At 48.1% G+C, this 21,686-nt stretch overlaps 1 protein-coding gene across 1 annotated transcript; it reads right to left on the reverse strand.

The window, feature by feature from the left end:
- Positions 1 to 931: 931 nt before the first annotated feature.
- Positions 932 to 21,124, reverse strand: mta2 (metastasis associated 1 family, member 2). The gene is made up of 18 exons (XM_010887946.5): positions 20,709 to 21,124; positions 15,908 to 15,975; positions 13,212 to 13,305; positions 9,388 to 9,505; positions 8,945 to 9,008; positions 8,730 to 8,847; positions 8,186 to 8,288; positions 7,672 to 7,771; positions 6,997 to 7,185; positions 6,753 to 6,827; positions 6,530 to 6,588; positions 6,004 to 6,104; positions 5,780 to 5,919; positions 5,362 to 5,590; positions 5,050 to 5,139; positions 4,721 to 4,839; positions 4,248 to 4,390; positions 932 to 3,294 (listed from the first exon to the last, which is right to left on the reverse strand). Exons 1-18 carry the CDS (start codon positions 20,734 to 20,736, stop codon positions 3,141 to 3,143), a joined length of 1,992 nt encoding a protein of 663 aa, XP_010886248.1. The 5' UTR covers positions 20,737 to 21,124; the 3' UTR covers positions 932 to 3,140.
- Between the last annotated feature and the right edge of the window lie 562 nt (positions 21,125 to 21,686).

Consider the following 21,686-nt stretch of genomic DNA (forward strand, 5'->3'; position numbering starts at 1 on the left):
TAACTCTTTGCGGCACTATTCATCTAGGGAACAGGTTTCGCCTTTGGTATGACTGGGCGTGACTGACAGCAGCATGAAAATATTTCCACCCTAATGAAATACAAGCACCATCCTTATGGATTTCAGCTAACTGCTGCACGAAAACATGTACCTGTTTTTACTGGGATTCTATGACGTTAGGCGTTTTGAAAGATTATTTTACAAATGGTTGTTAACTCGATCTCCCGAGCACTGGTCATTTTTTTTCTATTAACGGGCTGGTCCCATTAATTAATTTAATTACAATAACACCTCATTGTGGAATCTTCAGTGGAACCTAGCAGAACGAAATACAACGGATAGAGCAGTTGTGATTCCTAATTGTTATTATCGGAGTCATGTATGTTTAAAGTTCCATTTTACTACCTTAATTTAAAGGCGTTGCTATTACCAGCAATTAAAATGAATAAAAAGCTCACTTGGAGGTCCTCGTTTAATTAGGATATTCATGTTCTACCAAATGTATAACTTTGTGGATAAATATTCTTCAAAAATATGTTTTATTTGATAGAGAAATGGAATTACCTTTTACATACATATATTGAATAATGCATCGGGGTATATCCCAGCTATTCTTATGCACAAGGGCCCATGGAATGGCCATCACAGACACTTTTTACCACTTTAATTGCTTTGGAAACTGGTTTATTAAAGCAATAAGGCATATCAGGGGTTTGTGATGTATGGTGGCCAATATAACATGGGTAAGCGCTTTGTCCAGGTACTCCGCCATGTGTGGCTCCCTAAAAAAACGCTTGTGGTATAATTGATGTATACCACAGCCACTCGTGCCTTATTGCTGCATATACCACAGCTATCAGCCAATCATATACATACACGGAATTGAATCTTTTTTCATCCACATACAGTAAAAACCACACACAGAAATATATACGACCACGAAGAAAAAAAATCTTTATTTCTTTTCTTATCAAGATACATTAAAGGATACAGATACGCTGGAATAAAAAACACTTGAGAAAAGTTTAATTGTAGCATAATTCTCTCTCCAACATACAAAATTCTAAGCCCCTCCAACTACCCCCCCCCCCCCCCACCTGATCTGATGCCCTCTCCCATCCCAAACCCACCCAATGATGGAGAACAATGTTCACATGTACAGTATTTTAACCCTCTCCATAATATGGAGTAAATACAAGCCCCCCCCCCCCCCCCAATATTTTATATAAAAACACTGAAGTTTTCAATAGGCCAAGTTCTTTTTTTCTCTTCAGATTAGTATTTCCACTAAGCATTTTAACACTTTAATTTGTTTTAGAAACATTTTACAAAGGCCCACTTAGGGACCAAACCTTCTTATAAATCCACCATTTCTAACCCCCTACAGGCTGTTTGTAAGCCTGGCGGGAGAATGAGAAACTATCATGTCCAATTAAGCATTGATTTAATATAACTCACCCTTTCATCATAAACACAACAAGGGAAAATAAAGATTCAAACCAAATCAACCCACATGTAGAGACATCACCGGAGCCTCCTCTCCCATCATCTTCACCACCATCATCATCATCAAAATCATGACTTCAGCACACAAGCCAATACATATCGCTGCTTTTGGAACAGGATTATCTGATAACCACTGACTCACAACATTATCGGTCAGTTTCATTCAATCTTAAGAGCCAAACAATCCAGTCAAATGTTATGGTCTACTCAATCGGTTGGGGGGTCTGAATGTGAACGAGTAAGGGGGCAAAATGCACAGGGACCACAACCATCTTAAAATGGAGTTTCCACCTAGCATGTTATATTTAACATGATTCTGTCTCCTTCACTAAAACACATCCTTTTCAAAATAAGGCCCTCAAAGCCAACAGTATACCTCTACACGTCCCAACACCAGTAACCTATCAGCCATTTGATTATCTTCCATACCAACACAAGATGAATATCTTCAACCCGGTCGACATACATTACCCTTTTCTAATACATTACTCTTTACCCCCCCCTCCCCCCCCCACCATACTCAGGCGGTACTTTCTCAGGCACGTCCATCCCAAAAAGGCTTTACAAAGAAGGATCCAGAATGCCTCTCTCCAGATGGGCAAAAAAAATGTCACGTATATTATGACAATTAAATAAAAGGAAAATAGACTGGACAACAGGGAAAAACAGGGCTCAACAAACAACTGGTGAAACAGGTTGGGGTGTTAGGAGGGGCTGTTGTTTAAAAGCCCTAGTTTAAAAGCCCTAGGGAAACAACAGCTTATTATGTCCTCACTAGCAAACCTAAAACTGCGGTGGGGGGGGGGGGGGGGGGGGGGGTTGATTAGGTTCGGCTGTGTGAAAATTTGATGGTGCAAATGGAGTCAAGCAGATTATGGCAGAATAGAGTCTGATAAGTGAGTCTGACAAATGGGTCACACAAAGCACTTTACTACAATCTCCCAGATCTACGATGATGACATGTGGGTAAAACCTTCATCAAAATAGACCTTTCTAGAAAAAGAATCAAAGAAACATGCTAAAAAAAAACCAAAAAAACACATAGCCCCTCCCTATAGAATAGAATGACTAAAACGGACATTCGGTCAAATTGTTCAAATGTTCTGAGGGACTTTGTTCATTCTAGTATTACCATTTCTATGGCCCTCTCTCAGATGTACCCATCCCCAACCAAATAGGTGTCACACCCCTCAAGATGCTGCAAATATTTACACAAAATATAGGACCTGGAGGAAAAAATAAAGTGTGCTTTATCACCATTATTTCAGGATGAGAAATATTTCTGATTTTAAATTACACAGTAAAAAATATTTGCCATTAAAAAAGGGGAGCAAAACAATTAAGCAAAAAAAGAGCCGGAATAAAATACTACGAAGCCCAAAGCCTACTGCATGTTCTTGGTTGGTGTGTGAACACTTCATTACACTGTGTATGCTAGATGCAATGAACGTGTGTGTAGGTGTGTGTGTGTGTGTGTGTGTGTGTGCGCGCGGTTGTGTGAGAGCAGCACCTCAGCATTTGGGGAGGTAACAGAACACAAGAAAAAAAAAAAAAGATGACACAAGAAAACGACTACTGGTATGGCGTGTGCGCCGCTGCACTTGCAGGCGAGTGACGATAGGGTCAAAGGTCCCCTAGTCCTCCAGGACAATGGGCTCGCTGGTGCTGGAGGGCAGGATGGGCACGGTCAACGGCCGGGGGAGTAGAGGCAGCTTCACCCTGACGGGGAGGTGGGGTTTCCTGGCCGCCCGACGCATCTCAGACTGGGTCAGGTGTTTCCGAAGAGCCCTAGCCGGGAAGGAAGCACAAGTGCGGTCAATCAGCAGCACAACCTGAACAACGTCAACACGGGGCACGGGGGGGGGGGGGGCTAACGTTAAAGTCAGTCGCGTCAGTTATCATCTAACCGGTTCTAGAACCTTACTGCTTCCGGAACCTAACTGGTTCTAGGGATCCTGGATTCTGAGCAGAACTCCAAACCATGTTGTATTTGCCATCACAGTCTCACCTATGCCTGTTAACATGAAAAAGATCACTGCATCCCTGTAAAAATGTCCTACATTCACATTACTGTCTGAATAATATGTATTTTTTTTAAATTCAATTCACTTTTTTCTCTAGCCTAACAATTAGTTTGGTACGGCAGTGTTTTATTTAAGCACAGCAGTTAGGCTTAAGATTAGTTTAACTTGATATGCCATTTAGCCAGGCTATAGTCAACAGCCCACACTTTGCACATGAAACCATTAAAAAAATAATTCAAGCGTCAATGTTATTTTTAACTAATTTCAATGCAGTTTTATTTCAGTTCCTTCCTTTTGATGTGACGGAGTTAGCGAGCTTTGCAAGTGACACAGACTTCAGCCAGCCAGCATTGGCACTTTTGATAGAGCAGCCAGTGTTTACATAGCGACTAAGGGAAAAGAAACGAACCAGTCTAAACCCATCGACTTCCGTTCCGGTCGTGGGATTAGTCACTACGTGCAGTTCCCATACCCACTGCATGTGGTCACCAATATACGCTTGACGACTGCTGGACCGCAACAATCTCACACACCTTACTTGTAACATTTCTGAGCCCGCGAGTAGCAATGAGCCTACACAGAGCAACCCAAAATGCCAAATGTTTCATTGGTCAAAATACAATATTCTAAACACTTTAAATATGGGCCCATCTGTATTTGCCGTCAACGGGCCGCCGGGCAACGGCGAGTGACAGGAATGACCGTGAGGTGAGGTACCTGGTGTCTTTCGTGGCCACAAACACGACTGGGTTGGGCGCGTCTCCCTGATTCACCTTCTGGCGCTTGATGACCGACTGGGAGGTGGTCCTCATGCCCGATGTGAACGGCCTCCCGTTGGTGGGGAACGGCAGACCGGCCGCCTGCGACCGGGAAGGGAGAACATTGTGAGGGGGAGGGGGGGGGGGGAGGGGTGCGCCACGCCTGTGTGTGTGTTTGTGCGTGCAGCCACTTGGCCGATGCAGCGGGCATGCTGCTCAGCTCAGACAGGGTGGAAGGACAGAGACACATGGACAGTGATTCTCCCACTGTTACCGAGGCAACAGAAGCAGCGTGTCGCTCCATCACGCAGGGACAGGAAACTCCACCCAAGGTTAGTCAGAGATAACGGAATAGACAGCACCTGTCAGTGTTCATGGACCGACTGACACAGAAGGAAGTGAAGAGGGTGTGTGTGTGTGTGTAATACTCACGCTGTCAAAGGGTCTCTTCCCGAGCAGGCCAGATCCCCCGCGGGGCTGGTTGGCCTGGTTACGGTTGATGGGGGTGGGGGTACCTCGAGGAGCCTTCAACTTCAGTGGCGCCTGGATGGCTGGAAGGGACAGGAGAGGGCCAATCAGAAACCGCCATGTCTCATAATCACAGACCAAATCAGTCTTACCGACACACAGCTGGAACTAAGCAAATGCACTTTTGTAACTAAAACTAACAAAGTCATTTTGAGTCAGTGTTAGGTCAGTTTGGTCAACAGGACAGGATCTGCGTGGTTGGTTACTCTGTGACCGACGGGTCATTTTCTCACCCAGTTCCTTCACGATGTTGGCCAGTGGAGGCCGAGGGATGGAGCGGTTCTTTATAGGGGCCTTGGTTGCCTTGGGCAGCCGTATCATGCCTGAAGAGGAACCAAACGAAACAAAAAAAAGATACAGAAAACGTTACAGAAAGTATGTTTTGACGTTACGGCCGTTTCCATGTTGACAAGAGGCCAGAAACTCCTGACTTAATCCTTTTCCGATGTCCCGTTGTAAAACAACGCAATGGGGGGACAAACCCTCCTGAGCCAGTCTTAACCGCTCGGGTTAATAAAAAGCCAGGGGCGTCCCTCTACACTCACACTCTGCCTTGACGGCGTTGGCGTTGATGGAGGCGTAGGGACGCCGGGCGGCACGGCGAGGCCGGAGGATGTCGGTGCAGACACGGCGGGCGATGCGTGTCAGCTTGGTGGTCTGCAGGATGAACGTCTGCCGGTTTTTGGCCAGAAGTTTGGCGCGCCCCCCGCTCGTCGTGAACGGGGACAGGCCCTGCGCCTCCTGACGGGTCATGTGGCCGCGAGGGGTGGACTCCTGAGGGGCGGCAGGAGAGAGTTTAGGCGACGCGCGGGGGGAATGCTGCGACCGGGTGCGCATCAGCGCTCCGGGGAGGCGGGGGGGATGGGGGCTTCATCGGGCTGCGGTCTTTGTTTCCGATCACACGGGCCACGGACACCCGTCGTGAATTGGGAAATAAATGACTGGTTAAGGACGCAGACGTACCGAGCCAGATCTCGCGGCGCCCTCCAACTGTGTGGGGGTCTTCAGGCCTCCGTACTTCTTCCAGTAGATCCAGCAGGAGGCACACAGCCGGCACTGCATGTTGGGCGGCCCCCAGGCGTACCACTGGGGTGACTGGGCAGCTGCAACAGAGGGGGGGGGGGTCTGTTATATGACGGGGGACGGACGGACGGACAGACAGACGGCGTATGGCTTAAGATACTCACTGTGGCAACTCTCGCAGCTCAGTCCTTTCTGGAAGCCCGCGGCGCCGTTCATGCCTGGTTTGTGACCCGGAGGCATAATCTGGTTGGGGTTGGGTTTGGTGCTGGAGGGGGAGAGAGGTGTGTTTGGTTGATGTGGTAAGGGGGGAGGACACGCCGGTCGCTAAGGGAGGGAAGGAGGCCACTAAGGGAGGGAAGGAGGCCACTAAGGGAGGGAAGGAGGCCACTAAGGGAGGGAAGGAGGCCACTAAGGGAGGGAAGGGGGCCACTAAGGGAGGGAAGGGGGCCACTAAGGGAGGGAAGGGGGCCAACAAGGGAGGGAAGGGGGCCAACAAGGGAGGGAAGGAGGCCAACAAGGGAGGGAAGGAGGCCAACAAGGGAGGGAAGGAGGCCAACAAGGGAGGGAAGGAGGCCAACAAGGGAGGGAAGGAGGCCAACAAGGGAGGGAAGGAGGCCAACAAGGGAGGGAAGGAGGCCAGCGCTAAGGGAGGGCGGGAGGAGGCCGCGTTGGCCCTGGTTCAGTACTTACTAGGTAGGGATGTAGACCTGTTTCAGCTTGCTATCTGCTTCAGCTGCCTTCAGTCGTTTCTGAAAGAATAAACATGCAATTTGGCACATCGCCATTTATTCATCAAACTTGAGTCATTGTCATTTACTTGTTTTGAAAGGGTGTGCGCTAACAGGCCAAACTATCAAATATATTTTATGAAGCCCTTCTACATCAACATTTGTCGCAAAAGGCAGAAGCGGACCTGTTGGATGTAGCGGTCAGTGGTCTTCCACATGTAGTAAAACTGGACCACGCTGGCTAGCGACTTCCATGGCAGCTGGGGACAAAAGCGAAATACGACACGTCAGTCTATCCAGAACAAAGCCTGTGTGACAGGACGCTGAGTGGCATTCGCTAGGGCTCGTAATGAAATGGACAAACATTCCCCTTCCTTCAGAACAGGACCCACACAGGCGTATACAGGAGGAACAGGGGAGGCATCTTACAAAGTCCTGGCGGATGTCGTTGAAGTCCTTGCCGTATTTCTCCAGGGCCTCCTCGAAGAGCATGGCCTCGGAGGCGCTCCACTCCTCCATTTCGTCACGGCAGAGCACGGGCCCGCCCTGAGGCACCAGAGTGGACATGGCTTTGGCCAGGTCGTATCCGTTCTTCTGCAGGGTGTCCATCGCATGGAACTACACAGAGAAGACAGGATTATATGGACTCACACTGGAGCCATTCAGCAGAGGTTCCAAACCAGGGCCGGTTCCAAACCAGGGCCGGTCCCAAACCAGGGCCGGTCCCAAACCAGGGCCGGTCCCAAACCAGGGCCGGTCCCAAACCAGGGCCGGTCCCAAACCAAGGCCGGTCCCAAACCAGGGCCGGTTCCCAGGAGTCATTTGGAGAAAGTGCTGTACTCAAGTGCACACAGACACCTATTTTAACCTTTTGCGCTCTGGGATTCAAACCAACAGCCTGTCGAGTCACTAGGCTCTCAACCAGGCTCTCTGCCATGGTCATTTAACGCACAAGAGTGCGTAACAGAATGGGTTTAGAAAGACATGGTGTTGGAGAAGCATGATAAACGTGCTAACGTCCATTGTTTTGGGGTTGTACGGAGAGCTCTTGACTTAGTGATTATCTTGTCACTGTGAGACTGTGTGTGTGTGCGTGTGTCTCACCAGTGTGATGTCTCTGGACGCGGCTGCTGCACTCATGTGCAGGCTGGGCTGGCGGATAGAGCTACTGCAGTCCAGGGCCCGGGCGAACGTCCCCACAGCACTGGAACACAGTCCACAACAACATCATCATCATCGTGACAAATCCAGTACCGAAACAAACAAATCTACAAAAGGCCTTGACAAAAAACACCCATTAGATGGGGTTTCGGTAAATCAGCGTGAATCTCCATCATTTGACCACTAGATGGCGATCTAGCTACAAGCAACAATGGAGCCATCCACTTGCATTGTCCATTCCCTCCAAAAACAGACCAGGAGCCTGAAAGTGAAGCCTGTTGACTGGGCTACTACGTGGATTCTACGCCATTCAAATATGTCTTGAGAAAAAACTGCCTCAAAGTTCAAACCCGGACCTGTCCATGACCCACCCATCCTGACAAAGAGGCCGAAAAAATGAAAAGTAACTGCGGCGTATCCGGAGACGCGGAGGGGAAGCGGGACCATAGAGACTCACCGAGCAACCACCAGGAACTGGTCGATCTGGGGGTCTTTGAGCTGGTTGTCCGGATCCCACACCTTGGTCTCCAGTTTCTCCTGGATACGGTTGTCTGACTCACCTAGGGACAAAACCGAGGGCACAACCATCAAGACCAATGCGGCACAAAGCGCGACATATCGGTAGTGACAAACACACTCCCTGGCAAATGCCAGTCGGCGAACAACCGGCTGCGGAGATGTGCGCGTGCCCCAATCTGGGACATGTTCTGTGGAGAAGCCCTAGAAGTTTCCTGTCGGCCCGTTCCAATACACATTCATAGGTGTCGTGCCTTACAGAACATGACCCCAGCCTCATCACTCAGGCCTCCTGAACAACAACGTCCAGACATGTGATAGCACGCATTCCTCCAACCCGGCAGAAGTGGGGGCCCAACTTAACCTTGTGAGTGCGCTATCAGAGCACTTTGACCACTATGAAAGGCTGCAACCTGATAGGCCGGTTTAGCGGGTCAGAGTTCTGCCAGCCAGCCCCTCCCCACGCAGACAGACAAGACGCCTACCTTCGCCTAGTTTGTCTGGGATCTCGGCCTGGTACTTGGAGCCCACTCGGATCTCCCCCTGGTCAGCCAACAGCGTCTTCTGGACCGGGTCGAACACCAGCGAGTAGAAGAAACAGTCCTGGAGCACGGAAAACACAGTCAGTGGGACAGCCAGGTGGGGGAGGGGTGGAGCGGGGTCTTGGACAGCCATGCTCACAACAGACCGGCAGGCTCACCTCTTTCTCCAGGTAGCCGGCGAGGACGTCTGTTTCGTTGAGGAGCGTAACGTTACATTTTCCCCTGAGGAGAGATAGAGAGAGAGCAGCATCAGGAGGGTAGGTCAGAGGTCACCCTGCAATAGACACTAAACACTCCCATGGGTGCGGTTCGCAGGAATCCCTTTAGACCTGCACCTGACCACCACCGCAGTACGACGCGCATCTTTGCTAATGGAACACCGACAACGGTCTGCAGAAACGCTGGGAACGAACGCGCTATGAACAGGGACGAGAACAGCGACACAATTCAAGGATTTCGACACTCACGCCTCAACCTTGTTTAAAACCAAGTCCCTGTTAGAGAGGGACCGTCTGAACACATCACTGGCGTTAAGGTCATGTACTGGGTTCCCATCACAGTTGGAACACAAACACACACACACACACACACACACACTTACCGTATGTGAGTGGCAGGGAGAGACTCAAACTGCCGAGAAAGGAAGAGTTCTCTGTGCTTGAGCTGGTGTTTCTGCTGTTCAGACACTGTAGGCTGCTTCGACTCCTCCTCAAAGTCTCCTATGGAGAGAACACACACACGCACGTTCCATTAATACACACCCTGACCAAGAATTGTTCATCACCACGATTAAAATGCATTTCAACACGTAGAGGAACATTTACTGCGATGCTGGGGAAGAGCAAAGCTTGATCCCTGTAGACGACAACAGCAAATTCAAACTGCCCACACAACCAATTGGTGAAGACCAAAACCTACTGGAAAGACGGGTCAAAGGTGGAATTGTTTGGCGAAAACGAAACTCTGCCTTTGAATTACAGCATGGGGCTGCTTTCATGGCTCAACTTGCCATCATTCAGTTAATGGAATGAATTCCCTGTTGTACCGGAAATATTTTTGACGAGAACGTGAGGCCATCTGTCAAAAGGCCGACACTGACCCAAAACACACAACCGAATCTATAGCAGAATGGTTCGAAATGTAGAAGCGGATGTCTGGGGGGGGGGGGGGGGGGGGGGCCTTCAACATGACGCAGTGTAAGCAGTAATCTGAAGAAGAGTGGGCGAAAACTTCCGCTACATGAAGTCACGTCAGTCAAATGGGGGCAACTTCCGCCATTGAAGCCAGGGGTGCACCTAGTTTCACTGCACTATGAAAATGCATCTCTGTTGACTTGTTAAATTAATGATTTCTAAAACCAATTTCTTAAAATTAGGTCATCCTTCTCTGTCAAGAGGAGACTACATAGCCACACATCCACATATATAAATGAATACAACTTTTCAGGGGGTGTACATACTTTTTCACCTCTACCAGGCCACGAAAATAATTTCCTTCCACGAAGGAGCAACTAATCCAGTCCATTATAATGGGGGAATACTGCACGCCTGCTCAAGCCTCACAGTCAGTGTAAACAAATGGCTGCACAATGAGTGACCTGGTGGGCTGTAATCAGACCAGCAGACAAAGGGACGCATGACTTTCCCATACGCAAGATGGTTTTGTATTATATTGCTACACCACTAGAATGCGCATTCCTAATTTGAGGCGTGTGAGTCAGTAATGTGTGTGCGTGGTGGTAGCGAGTAAGCAGAGAGAGAGAGAACTGGGCAGGACTATCGCTCCATCTCCATGGACTCCGCCCCTGCACTCAGCCACAGGAAACCCTGTCAGTGGTATGGAGGAGGGACGGGGCCCTCGGGCCACACCCCTTTCTGTTAACCCCTCCTGCCACCCCTCAACCCCCGCCCCCCCTCCCTCCCCTTGTCCAGCGAGTCCCTGCCAGACTAAGTGGGAAACCCTGTGCGCCAAACCTGAGGCGCCCATCCCCCATCATGTATTCCCCCCCCACACAGATAAAAAAAATAAAAGCACACACACACACACACACACACACACTTTCTTCTCTGACAAAGACACAAGGCAAGTCTGATTTAACCCGTTGAGCGCTGCAGCCCTGTGGGACACATCAAGGGCCTTTTGTTCTGAGCAGTGTGCCTGGGCCTGAGGATAAGGAGGGGGTGCCCAGACGGGGGGGGGGGGGGGGGGGGGGTGTAACTGGTGAAGGTAGAGAGAGACAGTGGGAGCGATTAGGCCTTGTCTAAAAGAGGGCCAAAACGGTGGCTGGTGCCTGAACAGGCATTTTAGGCGCCTCAGAGGGAGGCTAAAGACATAGCGTAGCAATACTGTTAATAGTGTGTGTGTCGAGGGGGGCCTGGGCCCTGGGTCTGTACGCACGGCCCAGTAGACCACTTGCTCTCTCCGTCTGTCTGTCCGCTTTCACCGCCGATCCCCCTGTGGGGAGGGTCGACGGGACACCCGAGCCGCCGCGCACCGGATCCTCCGCCAGGGCAATAAACAGAGACCCGGCACCGTGTCGTGTCCGCACAGCCAGATCTCCGCAACTCAACGGCGGCAGCAGAGAGGACGGCAGAGCGGTGGTCAGAGCAACGGACTAGCAAGACAAATCGTGTCCGTTTGTATCACCGAAACCGGTGAAACATCGGTAAACCCATTGGAAGACACTGCGCCCCTTGAGCAAGGCATTAGACCCGAGTCGCTTCTGTAATTGCTCTGGATAAGCATGCCTGGTGAATTTAATTTAAAATACACACCATGGCTACGGGCTGTTGTTGGGCACAACGCAACACTGAGTGCCCGGATAAAGCCAATTGCCACGGTATATTGGACTTAAATACTGACCTCAAAATGTGTCACACTGGTGACCTGGCAGACCACAACCTTCAGCCAACCAACAATGAAGGTTCGAACCAACCAATTTATACTAAATAATTCCCAAAAAAATATACAAAAACTTTAAAAAAGCATCCACGAAAGCGACAAGCAAATTAGGCTGCGTTCACTAACACGATACGTGGTACTAGGCACTAGGAGTCGGCATTCCAGGTGGATAATGGACAATGCCTCCATTTTGAGGTGTGGATCTAAGTGGCTTTTGTCTGCTGGAGCACTGCCACTGCATGCAGAGCACTGTGTTATCACAGAGAAGGGTGTGGGTGTGTTAGTATCCGATCCGAGCTCTCAGTCATCTGTGTCATTAGCATCACCCCCCCCTCCTCCTCGAACACCAAAGGCCGATCTGTACATTAGATTCATTTTTTTATTAAACCTTTTGAAATAAATCTAAATGTTCGATTTTTAATACATCTAGACGTTCTAAAGTGAAGGGGTGTGTGTACTTCCTGAAGGCCCTGAATATGGCAGAGACCCAGTCTCCCTCTGCCCCCCCCCTCCCCACGTGTCTGTAAAAAGGGCACCAACTGGATCAGGTGCGAGGGACGGCCCTGGACTGTGACAGAAACACAGACTCTCAAACCAACACCCAGCCACTATTACTCAGTACAACGTCCAAGCACCATGCAATTCACAATACAAAAAAAACAAAAAAAAAACAGTTTCCCTTCTCCATTATAATGAATCTTACATGAGGAGGACCACATTCCCACAAACAGTTGCAGTCGAACAGCACAATGACGCATGAACCCTCCCTCCCTCCATCATACATCCATCCATCCCTCCCTCCATCATACATCCATCCATCCCTCCCTCCCTCCCACATCCCTCCCTCCCTCCGTAACACAGATTGTTGCACCTCAGATGGACAAAGAGCTGGTATCCCCTACCACCGGCTGCCGTTTGGTAATCCGAAAGAGCATAACTTCACTGGTAGAGAGTTACAGGCAGAGAATGACAGAGACAGACAGAGACTTGGGTCAGTGTGGTGGGAGGGGTCACAACCTGTTTTTAAAGACCACCCAGTAGACATATAATAAAGAGGTACTAAAGTGGTCGATGTGAAAGAGCCAGGAGCTGTGGAAGCATTTAGTTGAGCGTTTCCACAACTCTAGTCAGCAAGGACTTCAATTTTTACTGTAGTCCACGTTATTCAACATGACAACTTGTCATCAATTCCTCGATGAGGTGACGTGTGTGTGTGTGTGTGTGTGTGTGTGTGTGTGTGGGGGGGGGGGGGGGATTTGGGGAACACCGGTCTAATCTAACAATGCGTGCCGACACTCTCGCAGAGTCCATAGAGTGCAAAGCAGTGTTCTGGCACAGAGCTAAGTGAAGTTGTCTCAAGCGGTTTCTGCGCAACTGTACATCTGCTTTCGCCTTCTGAGAAGACAAAAGTGCTGGGGTCATATCCTGAAATTGTCTAAGAGCACGTTGACTTTCAGCAGTTTAACACATTAAGGTTATATGGACAGATCCGACAAGCTGAGACCCACAGGCCATCGTACTCACTTGCGTTGCTGTCGGCCAGAGTGTTGAGGTTACCCGAGATGTCCCGCCTCCGGAACAGACACACCACCTTGGCTTCCACATTCCCATTGGCCGTCTGAATGAGAGAGAGAAATGCGAAAACAACGGTCCAATTACCCATTGGGCGGAACATATTGTTCTCCTCATATTGTTCTTTGAACAGCATGCCACATTCATAGACATTCACAGGAGTCACATCTACGAATGGACAATCTGCCATTTTGAATTTCATGGATTCAAATGCTTTGAGGAAGTGCTAGACCGATTCCCTCCAGGAAGCATATGATATTTTGTTGCTCTGTGGGTTGAACTGCTGGACTCAGTTGCAGCAATGACCACATCCCTCATGGCAACATGCAGTGACTCTGGTCCCGATCTATCACAGAAGCATGGAGGAGACAAAACCCATATTGGGGATGACTGAACTGTGTAATGCCGAAAAAGCAGTGCAGTGATTGGTTGAAAAGTCCAGTAATCTTTATGTACTGCAGCATAACGGCAGTCAGTTTTATAATAATAATAATAATTATAATAATAATAGTGATGATCTTATTGCTCTATGCAGAAATATTGTTGCGATAGGTCCTATTATATAAGCCTCTGCTTGCTGTGAATATGCAGAATCCTGGAGGGACCGAGTAGAACTTAAAAATGGGTCTGTATGTGTCGAAGGGGTGACGTGACTCTCCATTACCATTGGATTAACCATGATCTGAAGAGAGGGAGAAAGAAAAACGACAAACTGAGGCCCCGTCTGACTGTTTGTTTCCTCATCTACTTTCATAGGTAATATGGAGCAGCACAGTCCCTAGACAGCGTACTTCCTCAATGAGGCTCTGGCCGAAAGACTGGCATTAGATCGGTATCAGGGTTCCTAACACATTGCTTAGTCATGCCTGTAGTAACATGAACAGTGGCTCAAATGCACTCAACGTTCCACCCTTCTTCGCGTTTTGTTAAAACATTACACCTAAACGGATTTACGGACACCGAAGAGGAGTTTTTGCCACTCATCCACGCAAAAAAAAAACTGCCCATAAGATCAAAAGAGAAAAACTACAGATAGTTCTAAAATAAATACAAAGACAGAAAATAATTGATTGTGTAAGTATGGACCCCCTTTAGGTCAATAATTGTTGGAGGCACTTTCGTCAGAAAATTTGAGACCTTTGGAGAACAGAAGTTCTCAGCTATTCCCAGATTCTATCAACTGGCTTTGACTGGGTCACTGACGTTTCTGTTTTGAAGCCACTCCACTCTGGCTTTGACTGGGTCACTCCAGGATACTGACGTTTCTGTTTTGAAGCCACTCCACTCTGGCTTTGGCTGTATGTTTTCGGGTCATCATCCTACAGGAAGACGAGTCTTCTCTCAAGTCTCTTGAAGACATCAGCAGGGGCAGAATTTCACCGTGCTGCATCCATTTTGCCCTGGCAGATTCTGCGTTCCGTAGCATTATGCCGCCACTACAATGCGTGGCAGGGACGGTGTTCTCAGGATCATGCGTGGGATCAGGCTAGCACCAAACGTAGCGCCTAGCGCTGAGGCCTAAAAGCTCCACATTGGTCTCACGAAACCCCAGAATCTTCTTTCACTTGGCCTCAGAGTCGCCCACATGCCTTCAGGCAAACCGTTGAGATTTAATGGGAGATTTTCTTCTCGACACTCTCCCATTTTGTGAAGCACCCTGGGTACTGTGACAGTATCCAGTGTCTCCCAGTTCAGCTGTGGAAGACCTAGAGCCGTAGGAGTCATTTAGAGTTGCCTCTCTTAGTGGATTCCCCGACTAGTGTCCTTCACTTCCAGATAATTCAGAGGACAGCCTGTTCTACGAAGACTCGGTTGTCCCATATTCTGTCCATTTCCCAATGATGGACTTTACTGCGCTCCGGGTGATATTCAATGCCCTGGAGATGTTCTCACATTTGACCCTTTTGAACGTTACCACATCTTTGTGACGTTTTTGTTAGGATTTGTATTAACCAAGTGTGGGGCCTCTAAGAAACCGATGAATTGATCCTGAAAGCAGGTGAAACACCTGGACGGCGTACTGGTAGACCGTCCAGGTGATCCAACTATTCACTTCGGAACACGACTGTTCCTCCACAGCGACACACCTCTGCAATCAGTCAGTTTGAGGTTTAACGTCTGTAATTAATTCAAAAAGACTTTTAAACTCCTGAGTACATTCTGGTTCCATGCTGTAGCATGGCAAAACGAAAAGAGACCAAGGGGGTGAATACTCCTGAGAGCCAGTACGTAACTCCCCCTAACCAGTCTACCTCCATTAGCGCTGGGAAGACAGTTCTCATAGTGATGCTTGTCACAACCCCTTCAGTCGCCGAGTGTTACATAAATGAGCTTAATCCCTTGACTGGGAAACGAGCCTGTGTCGTCGCTGATACGCGACAGCTACAGCTAGCCACCTTATGTAATGGCCCTCATGACAACATCTTGTCACTGCTTTGGTAACCTTTGCTGGCTAACAGCGGCACAGTTCTGGGTGAAGTGTGCGCGCACATGCATGCGTGTCATATGAAGAGATGGCCATCAGATCAGATATGACAACCTTTACAATGGCACGGTTGGCATAAAAAAACAACTCCATAGGCCTATATCTACACACATAACCACAGTGGATGATAGGTTAGACGTGAAGGATGGATTATCCAACCAACCTTGTTAAGCTCTTCTATTCTGCGGATCAGGTAGGGGTTGCTGGAGGAATTCTCGAAGTACACGTAGTCTGAAAGGGAGAGAAAACATACAAGACATAAGAATAGCAACAAAGCAATCGTCGCCTTATGAATTCAGCGTGTGTCACAGTCGCAGATGAGGTCAGATTCAAAGGAAAGCGTTTTTTTTTGGGGGGCCGTTTGAATCCTTGTGCCCTGTGTTGATAAGTAAAGAAGTAAGCCACCGTTACTAACAGCAGTTATAACATCAATCATCGTTTACAAAAGGCTCTCACTAGGGCAAAATCAATACACCAAAAAGCCCACAGGTGCTGTGTGGTGGTGAGAGCTAATGGCTTTGCACAACACATCCCGTCTGTTTGTCTGCCATTTCAGAGACAAATTAGCCAGTCCCCCCACCCCCCCCTCCTCAGCCGCCCCAAGCCGTTGCTAGGCTATAGTCTACGCTAAACTAGGGGGGGTCACACAAGCACGTATCACACTCAAAAGCACGACGTCGAGGAATTTCACTCGCATACGTGAGGTGCTGAAAAGTGAGCAGCATTTCTGTGTTTGTCCAATACTTGGGTTCAATAAGCCCAGCCCATCGACGCCGGACCCGAGGGGTCAAGGTCACTGACCCCGGGGCTCACCCCATTCCACACAACAACACTAGGGGCGTCACACGAGCGGAGGCTACAAGACACGGGGCAAATCAACCGGCGACGCGGGGTGAACCAGGGCATCCCGTTTGACCCGGAGTGACAACGAACCACAGGAGTTGGCCTAACAGGCCTAAACCTACTAGGCATACAGTGCTTCTCTTAACCAGAGGAGGACGTCAGATCTATGGCTTCCAGGAGGTCTGCTCCTGGTATAAACAAGGCGTAAGCCTCGCTCGGACTGGTGTAAACGATTGCTGACACGCACTAAAAAAAAAAAAAAAAAACATCGAAAAATAAAAAGAACGAAAACGAAAAACACCGAGCTCGACATTTCGCAAGTCTATAACAGGAAAACACTCAACTCGCGTTAAAATATTTACCAAAGAAAGTAACGCAGCCACTGCTACAACGGCCTTTGGGAACAGAACCGCAGCGTCACGATACCAACACATTCAACAGGCCCAATTCACATACACGCGCAGCCAGTAAGCATGGGTTTGATTTGATGTTACGCGTCGAGGCTACGGCTTCATGTCAGTTGCAGTAGCACGTTCCATAGCCTCTGGCGGGGGGAGGCAATGGTTTTCCATTCAACTGTATAGTGTTGGCACCTTCCACATGAGAAAGCATTGAATATCACAGATATTATCACCGAAAATATCCAAACAGCATTATGTGGAAAGAAGGGTCACTTCCAACAGACACCGTTCAACTCATTCGTGAATCGCCTTAGTTCGGTAGGATACAGTATCAAATAACTAAATATCTATGTTGTTAATTTGTAGCCATAGTGATGGTTAAGAATATGATTAGCCAAGATGCCCGTTTTTATTTACCAGCACAAACTAAGAGCAAGTTAACCTAGTAGTCATCTGGGTTGCTTTAGAGGATTTGTTGCAAAGATTGCTGATCAGCACATAGGTTGAGGTTTTTTGTGGGTATTTAAATCCTAGTTTGACAGATCCTCCTAACACGATTTGGCTTCACAGAATGGCCACTGGATCAAACCAAGACTCCATTTAACACATTCGCAAAACCACAAATGATAATATCATTTACATGCCAGGGGAAAGAATCCACACTAGGACAGCAGATGTAGATGCAGAGATTAGGCTAATACCGAAACCATATTATAAATCTTGAAAAACGCTACATTGCCTTTGGAAATCTGGTCACCAAAACATGGAGACCAACCTTAACATGGACAATAACACAGGGAGGCGGCACATCACTCACGCCACCTACCCCAGAGAGAAGTCAGATGCTGTAGGGTAACACAAACCCCTGTGCATGAGAGAAATGTCCCCCCTCTCCCATAGTTATGTAACAATCCACACTGAGGCGGACGGGATCTGGTTCAACGATCAACAGAGCCGTGCATCAGACAGTCACCCTCGTCTCATCCCTCTTCCTCCACATTCATCCGTGTGTTTTCAACTGTCTGTCCTTGCCCCAGTGGGACGAATTAAAAACACGAAGCCCTCTCTCACGTTACGCTGGGGGGGGGGATCCTTGACTGCATGGTTGAATCAGTGACACAGGGACTAAAGGCTAGAGCAACGCCTCGTCGATCAATGGACCGGGGGGGGGGGGGGGAATATTACAAGGAGACTGGGATCAGAGTCTGCTCTTATGAAAAGACAACTTTAGCTCAGGCACGCTTTTGTCAGCGTTAACCAGACATCCACTGAGGTCCATTTTGTGGGCGGCACATTTCAAAAGAACCAGTTTGTTTTTTGAGGAAGAAGTAATACCAGGAAGAGTCAAATGCTGTTGCGGTTACGGTGCCAAGGTGGTTGGGGCACAGCATGTTAGATGCTGGGGGGGGGGGTGACAACACAGCGACTGGCATTTAGGGAGCCCTGGCATTAAATAGGAAGACAACACAATTTGTAGGTTGGTCCGACTCTACATGTAGAGGTAGTTTTGGTATTACAATGAATTACACTGCATGGCATTGAGCCCACTACCCGGTTTTGGATCACAATCGCCCCTAGAGAGTCCAGTGTGTTTACAAAACATCCGCAACGAGCACCGGAAACTACCTCGGGTCCACAAATAGCCAGCCACTGTTGAGCGACTGAACTGACAAGCACGTGGGACGAGTGCGCCCCGAAATCATTCCACGAACCCCATTTATCCACAGGACCCACACTCAACCATCGATGCCCCGACAGCATCCGGCCCTACGGCAGGACATCACATTCAGCTAACGCAGGACGGGAGTGACGCGTGGGACCCACTCCTTTCAAACCCCCAAATCCACCTAAATGTCAGCCGTGCAGCCAGCCGCCACACCACTGACAGAACCGCTGCACACGTCCAGGTAAGTCATAACAACATATTTTTTTACCACATGGAGGAAGAGATCTGCATGATGTTTGGGAAGATAGCCGATCGCACCGAGCATACAGTGAAATTCACCACAGACAAGTTTCAGAGACACCCTGGCGAAACCACAAGCAGCACAGTAGACCAGGGCCAAGTTTATAACGTCACCGAGGAGCGGAGACAGATTAGGTCAGCAGCCCAGGTGAGGTGAAACGGACTGAGGGAGAACTGATCCAAGATCAGCACCGACACCAGCCAGGAGCTAACCAACTGGGTAGATATCCTGCTGGGCACTGGTTCTTGTGACCACCGTGCCTGAAGAGAGAACTGGCAAGAGCATCGCTTTCCATAATTTTGGAACAACAGTTGCACCAATGGTTGCCCGGCGTGCATGCTCTCTGGAAAGGTCCCCTCCAGCGGGACAACAGAGCGCGGGTTAATAAGTATTTTGTCATGTTCTAGAGTTGCTGCAAGGGAACTAATGGGGGCCAAAACTACCCTCTGCAGAACAGTGCCATCTCCGGCACAGTCAAAGCAAAGATATCTGTCACGGGTTAAATGTGTCTATGCTGTTGCCTGTAAAATAAGGCCTACATTATCATTATAAATAATGTATTGCAAGGCGTCATCTACTGGTATGACTTAATCAGATAAAAGACGTGTGGTCCTATGCATGCTGCAAGGCATTTTGTACAAGTCGTTGTTTACATTGTATTATGCAGAAACAAGCCAGCATCTTTTCTGACACGGTACTGTTTAATCACCGTGACCTAAATACAGACGCTCTTGTGGGACCTTACACAACAATAAAATAGCCAGAATGTATGAGAGTGCATGTATATTTCCCTGGCTAAGTCAGCGGCCGTACACTCACCAAAACAGTCACTTCAAGTCAAGACAGAAAGGAAATATCTGAATCAGAAAAACGTTGCACCAAATCAAGAGCGCTAATAAACATCCACATCACCCCTAAAACCAGGTCATAAAAACGAAATGTTGATGGTAAAATAATGCTGTCCACCCAGGGGATTGGGGAAGAATACAGCCGGCTTAGCTCTGGCCCTTTTGCGATCTGACGCACGTTTACCGGCTTTTTAACATGCAGACGTGTTGTTAGCTTGCTAACTTACAGTAGTTAGAGTAAACAATTAGGCTAATTACTTATGTTAACCATTAATTGAAAATATGGTACACTTTGCAAAAAAGTCTGAAGTTTAGGATAGTTTCAATAATGTTACAGGAGCTTCCGAGGTACGATCCATTATCGTGCTATTCCTGATGGCAAACTTGCTACAGTACAGTACTACTGCTAAAAGATTAAGCTAGCTGGTCAAACCAAATCATGTCAATATTGTACAGTAGAGCTGGTTAACGTAGCAAAGCAAACTAGCATGTTACCTAGTTAAGTAATAGCATGTGTTTTATTAACTTTATTAAGTTAACGTGTTGGTTCTAACTTACTAAGCAGTTAGTGAGTAGCTAGTTATATGAACTTGGTTGACTATTCTAACGTTATACTTAGTTGACCAAGTCGTATAATAACGATAAAGCTAACCAAGCTAGCTAGCTAACTAGTCAGCTTGCTACGAAAGGGTTCTAATTTGACATGTCCTGCTAACAAGCTACCTACGCTAGGTAGCATTAGCCTGCTAGCTAGTTAGCAAGGCTTCGCGGAAATAACTAGTACTCGCTAGCGAAGACAATTCAGCTAGCTAGCTAACTACCCTAGCATAGCTCGCTAACTACCCTAGCATAGCTCGCTAATAATATCTTTACTTGAGGTCTCCTCAAAATAATAAAAGACTTACCTCCCACACGGTACATGTTGGCCGCCATTCTCTCGTTACCCCCAACAAACACCGTCCAAGGGATTCCCCTCTTGCGTTTAAAATTGTCGATCTGAAGCTATTTTATCCCTGCATTTATTGTAGACCTCCCCCGTCGCGAAACAAAGCCGGGACCCGGCACAGTAGCCAAGCTCTGGCGGGTAAAAGTTTAAAGTTTCCTTTACAATGTTTCGGGGTTCCAAAATGTGTCTTTGTTTCAGTCCGATAACGACCTCCCTCTTCCTCACTCACTCACTCACGCATTCACACTTGCAGGCATGCATATACAGCCCTTGATAGCTAGCCTGTCTCTTACTCCACTCTTCCTCCCATCCTCCGCTCTCAGCTTCATCCTCCTCTTCTTCACCTCCGCTCAGTTCATACACACATACACAAACGCGCGCGCCCGCGCGCACATACACACACACACACACTCTGCCACCCCCCCCGCCGTACAAAAACGTCATCTTCGGAATATAACGTAATTTAGAATCGGAAAACTTCGGCAACTCAATACACTCACATTCTCACACCTTCGATTATCTATCGCTGTGGATTCAAAAAAAAAAACGATGTTCCGTATCAATTAAACTTTAACCTAACCTCAGTTACCTATATTTTATGCGTAAACCTCTAGGTAAACCCTATTCTAACACTAACCCCAATTGGAAGTTTTACCTCAAACCTAACCACTAACTCAGATATAGCCTTCTTCCCAACGGCCGAAAAACCTTCTGGTCTTATATCACGTTTTACTATAGTTGTAAGGACTTTTGGTCTCCACATCTATTGTTAGACTTATAGCTTTCTTTCTCTCAGTCTCTCTCTCTCTCTCTCTCTCTCTCTCTCTCTCTCTCTCACACACACACACAAACACACAAAATAATTACATTGCTCCAACCGTCACCATTGTAAACACAAAGGGCCTAATCTCCACTGATGTGGTTTGGTAGAGTTCAA

Source organism: Esox lucius, chromosome 24 (genome assembly GCF_011004845.1).
Source record: "Esox lucius isolate fEsoLuc1 chromosome 24, fEsoLuc1.pri, whole genome shotgun sequence".
Lineage (NCBI taxonomy): Eukaryota > Metazoa > Chordata > Actinopteri > Esociformes > Esocidae > Esox > Esox lucius.

Bases quoted from the DNA above. Each gene is read 5' to 3' on its own strand.
- mta2 (XM_010887946.5), bottom strand. From the start codon at position 20,736: ATGGCGGCCAACATGTACCGTGTGGGAG. The intron at 15,976-20,708 runs GTAAGTCTTTTA...TCTCCCTTTCAG, and splicing joins CAACATGTACCGTGTGGGAG to ACTACGTGTACTTCGAGAAT. The intron at 3,295-4,247 runs GTACCTCACCTC...CTTCCCGGCTAG, and splicing joins GTGGCCACGAAAGACACCAG to GGCTCTTCGGAAACACCTGA.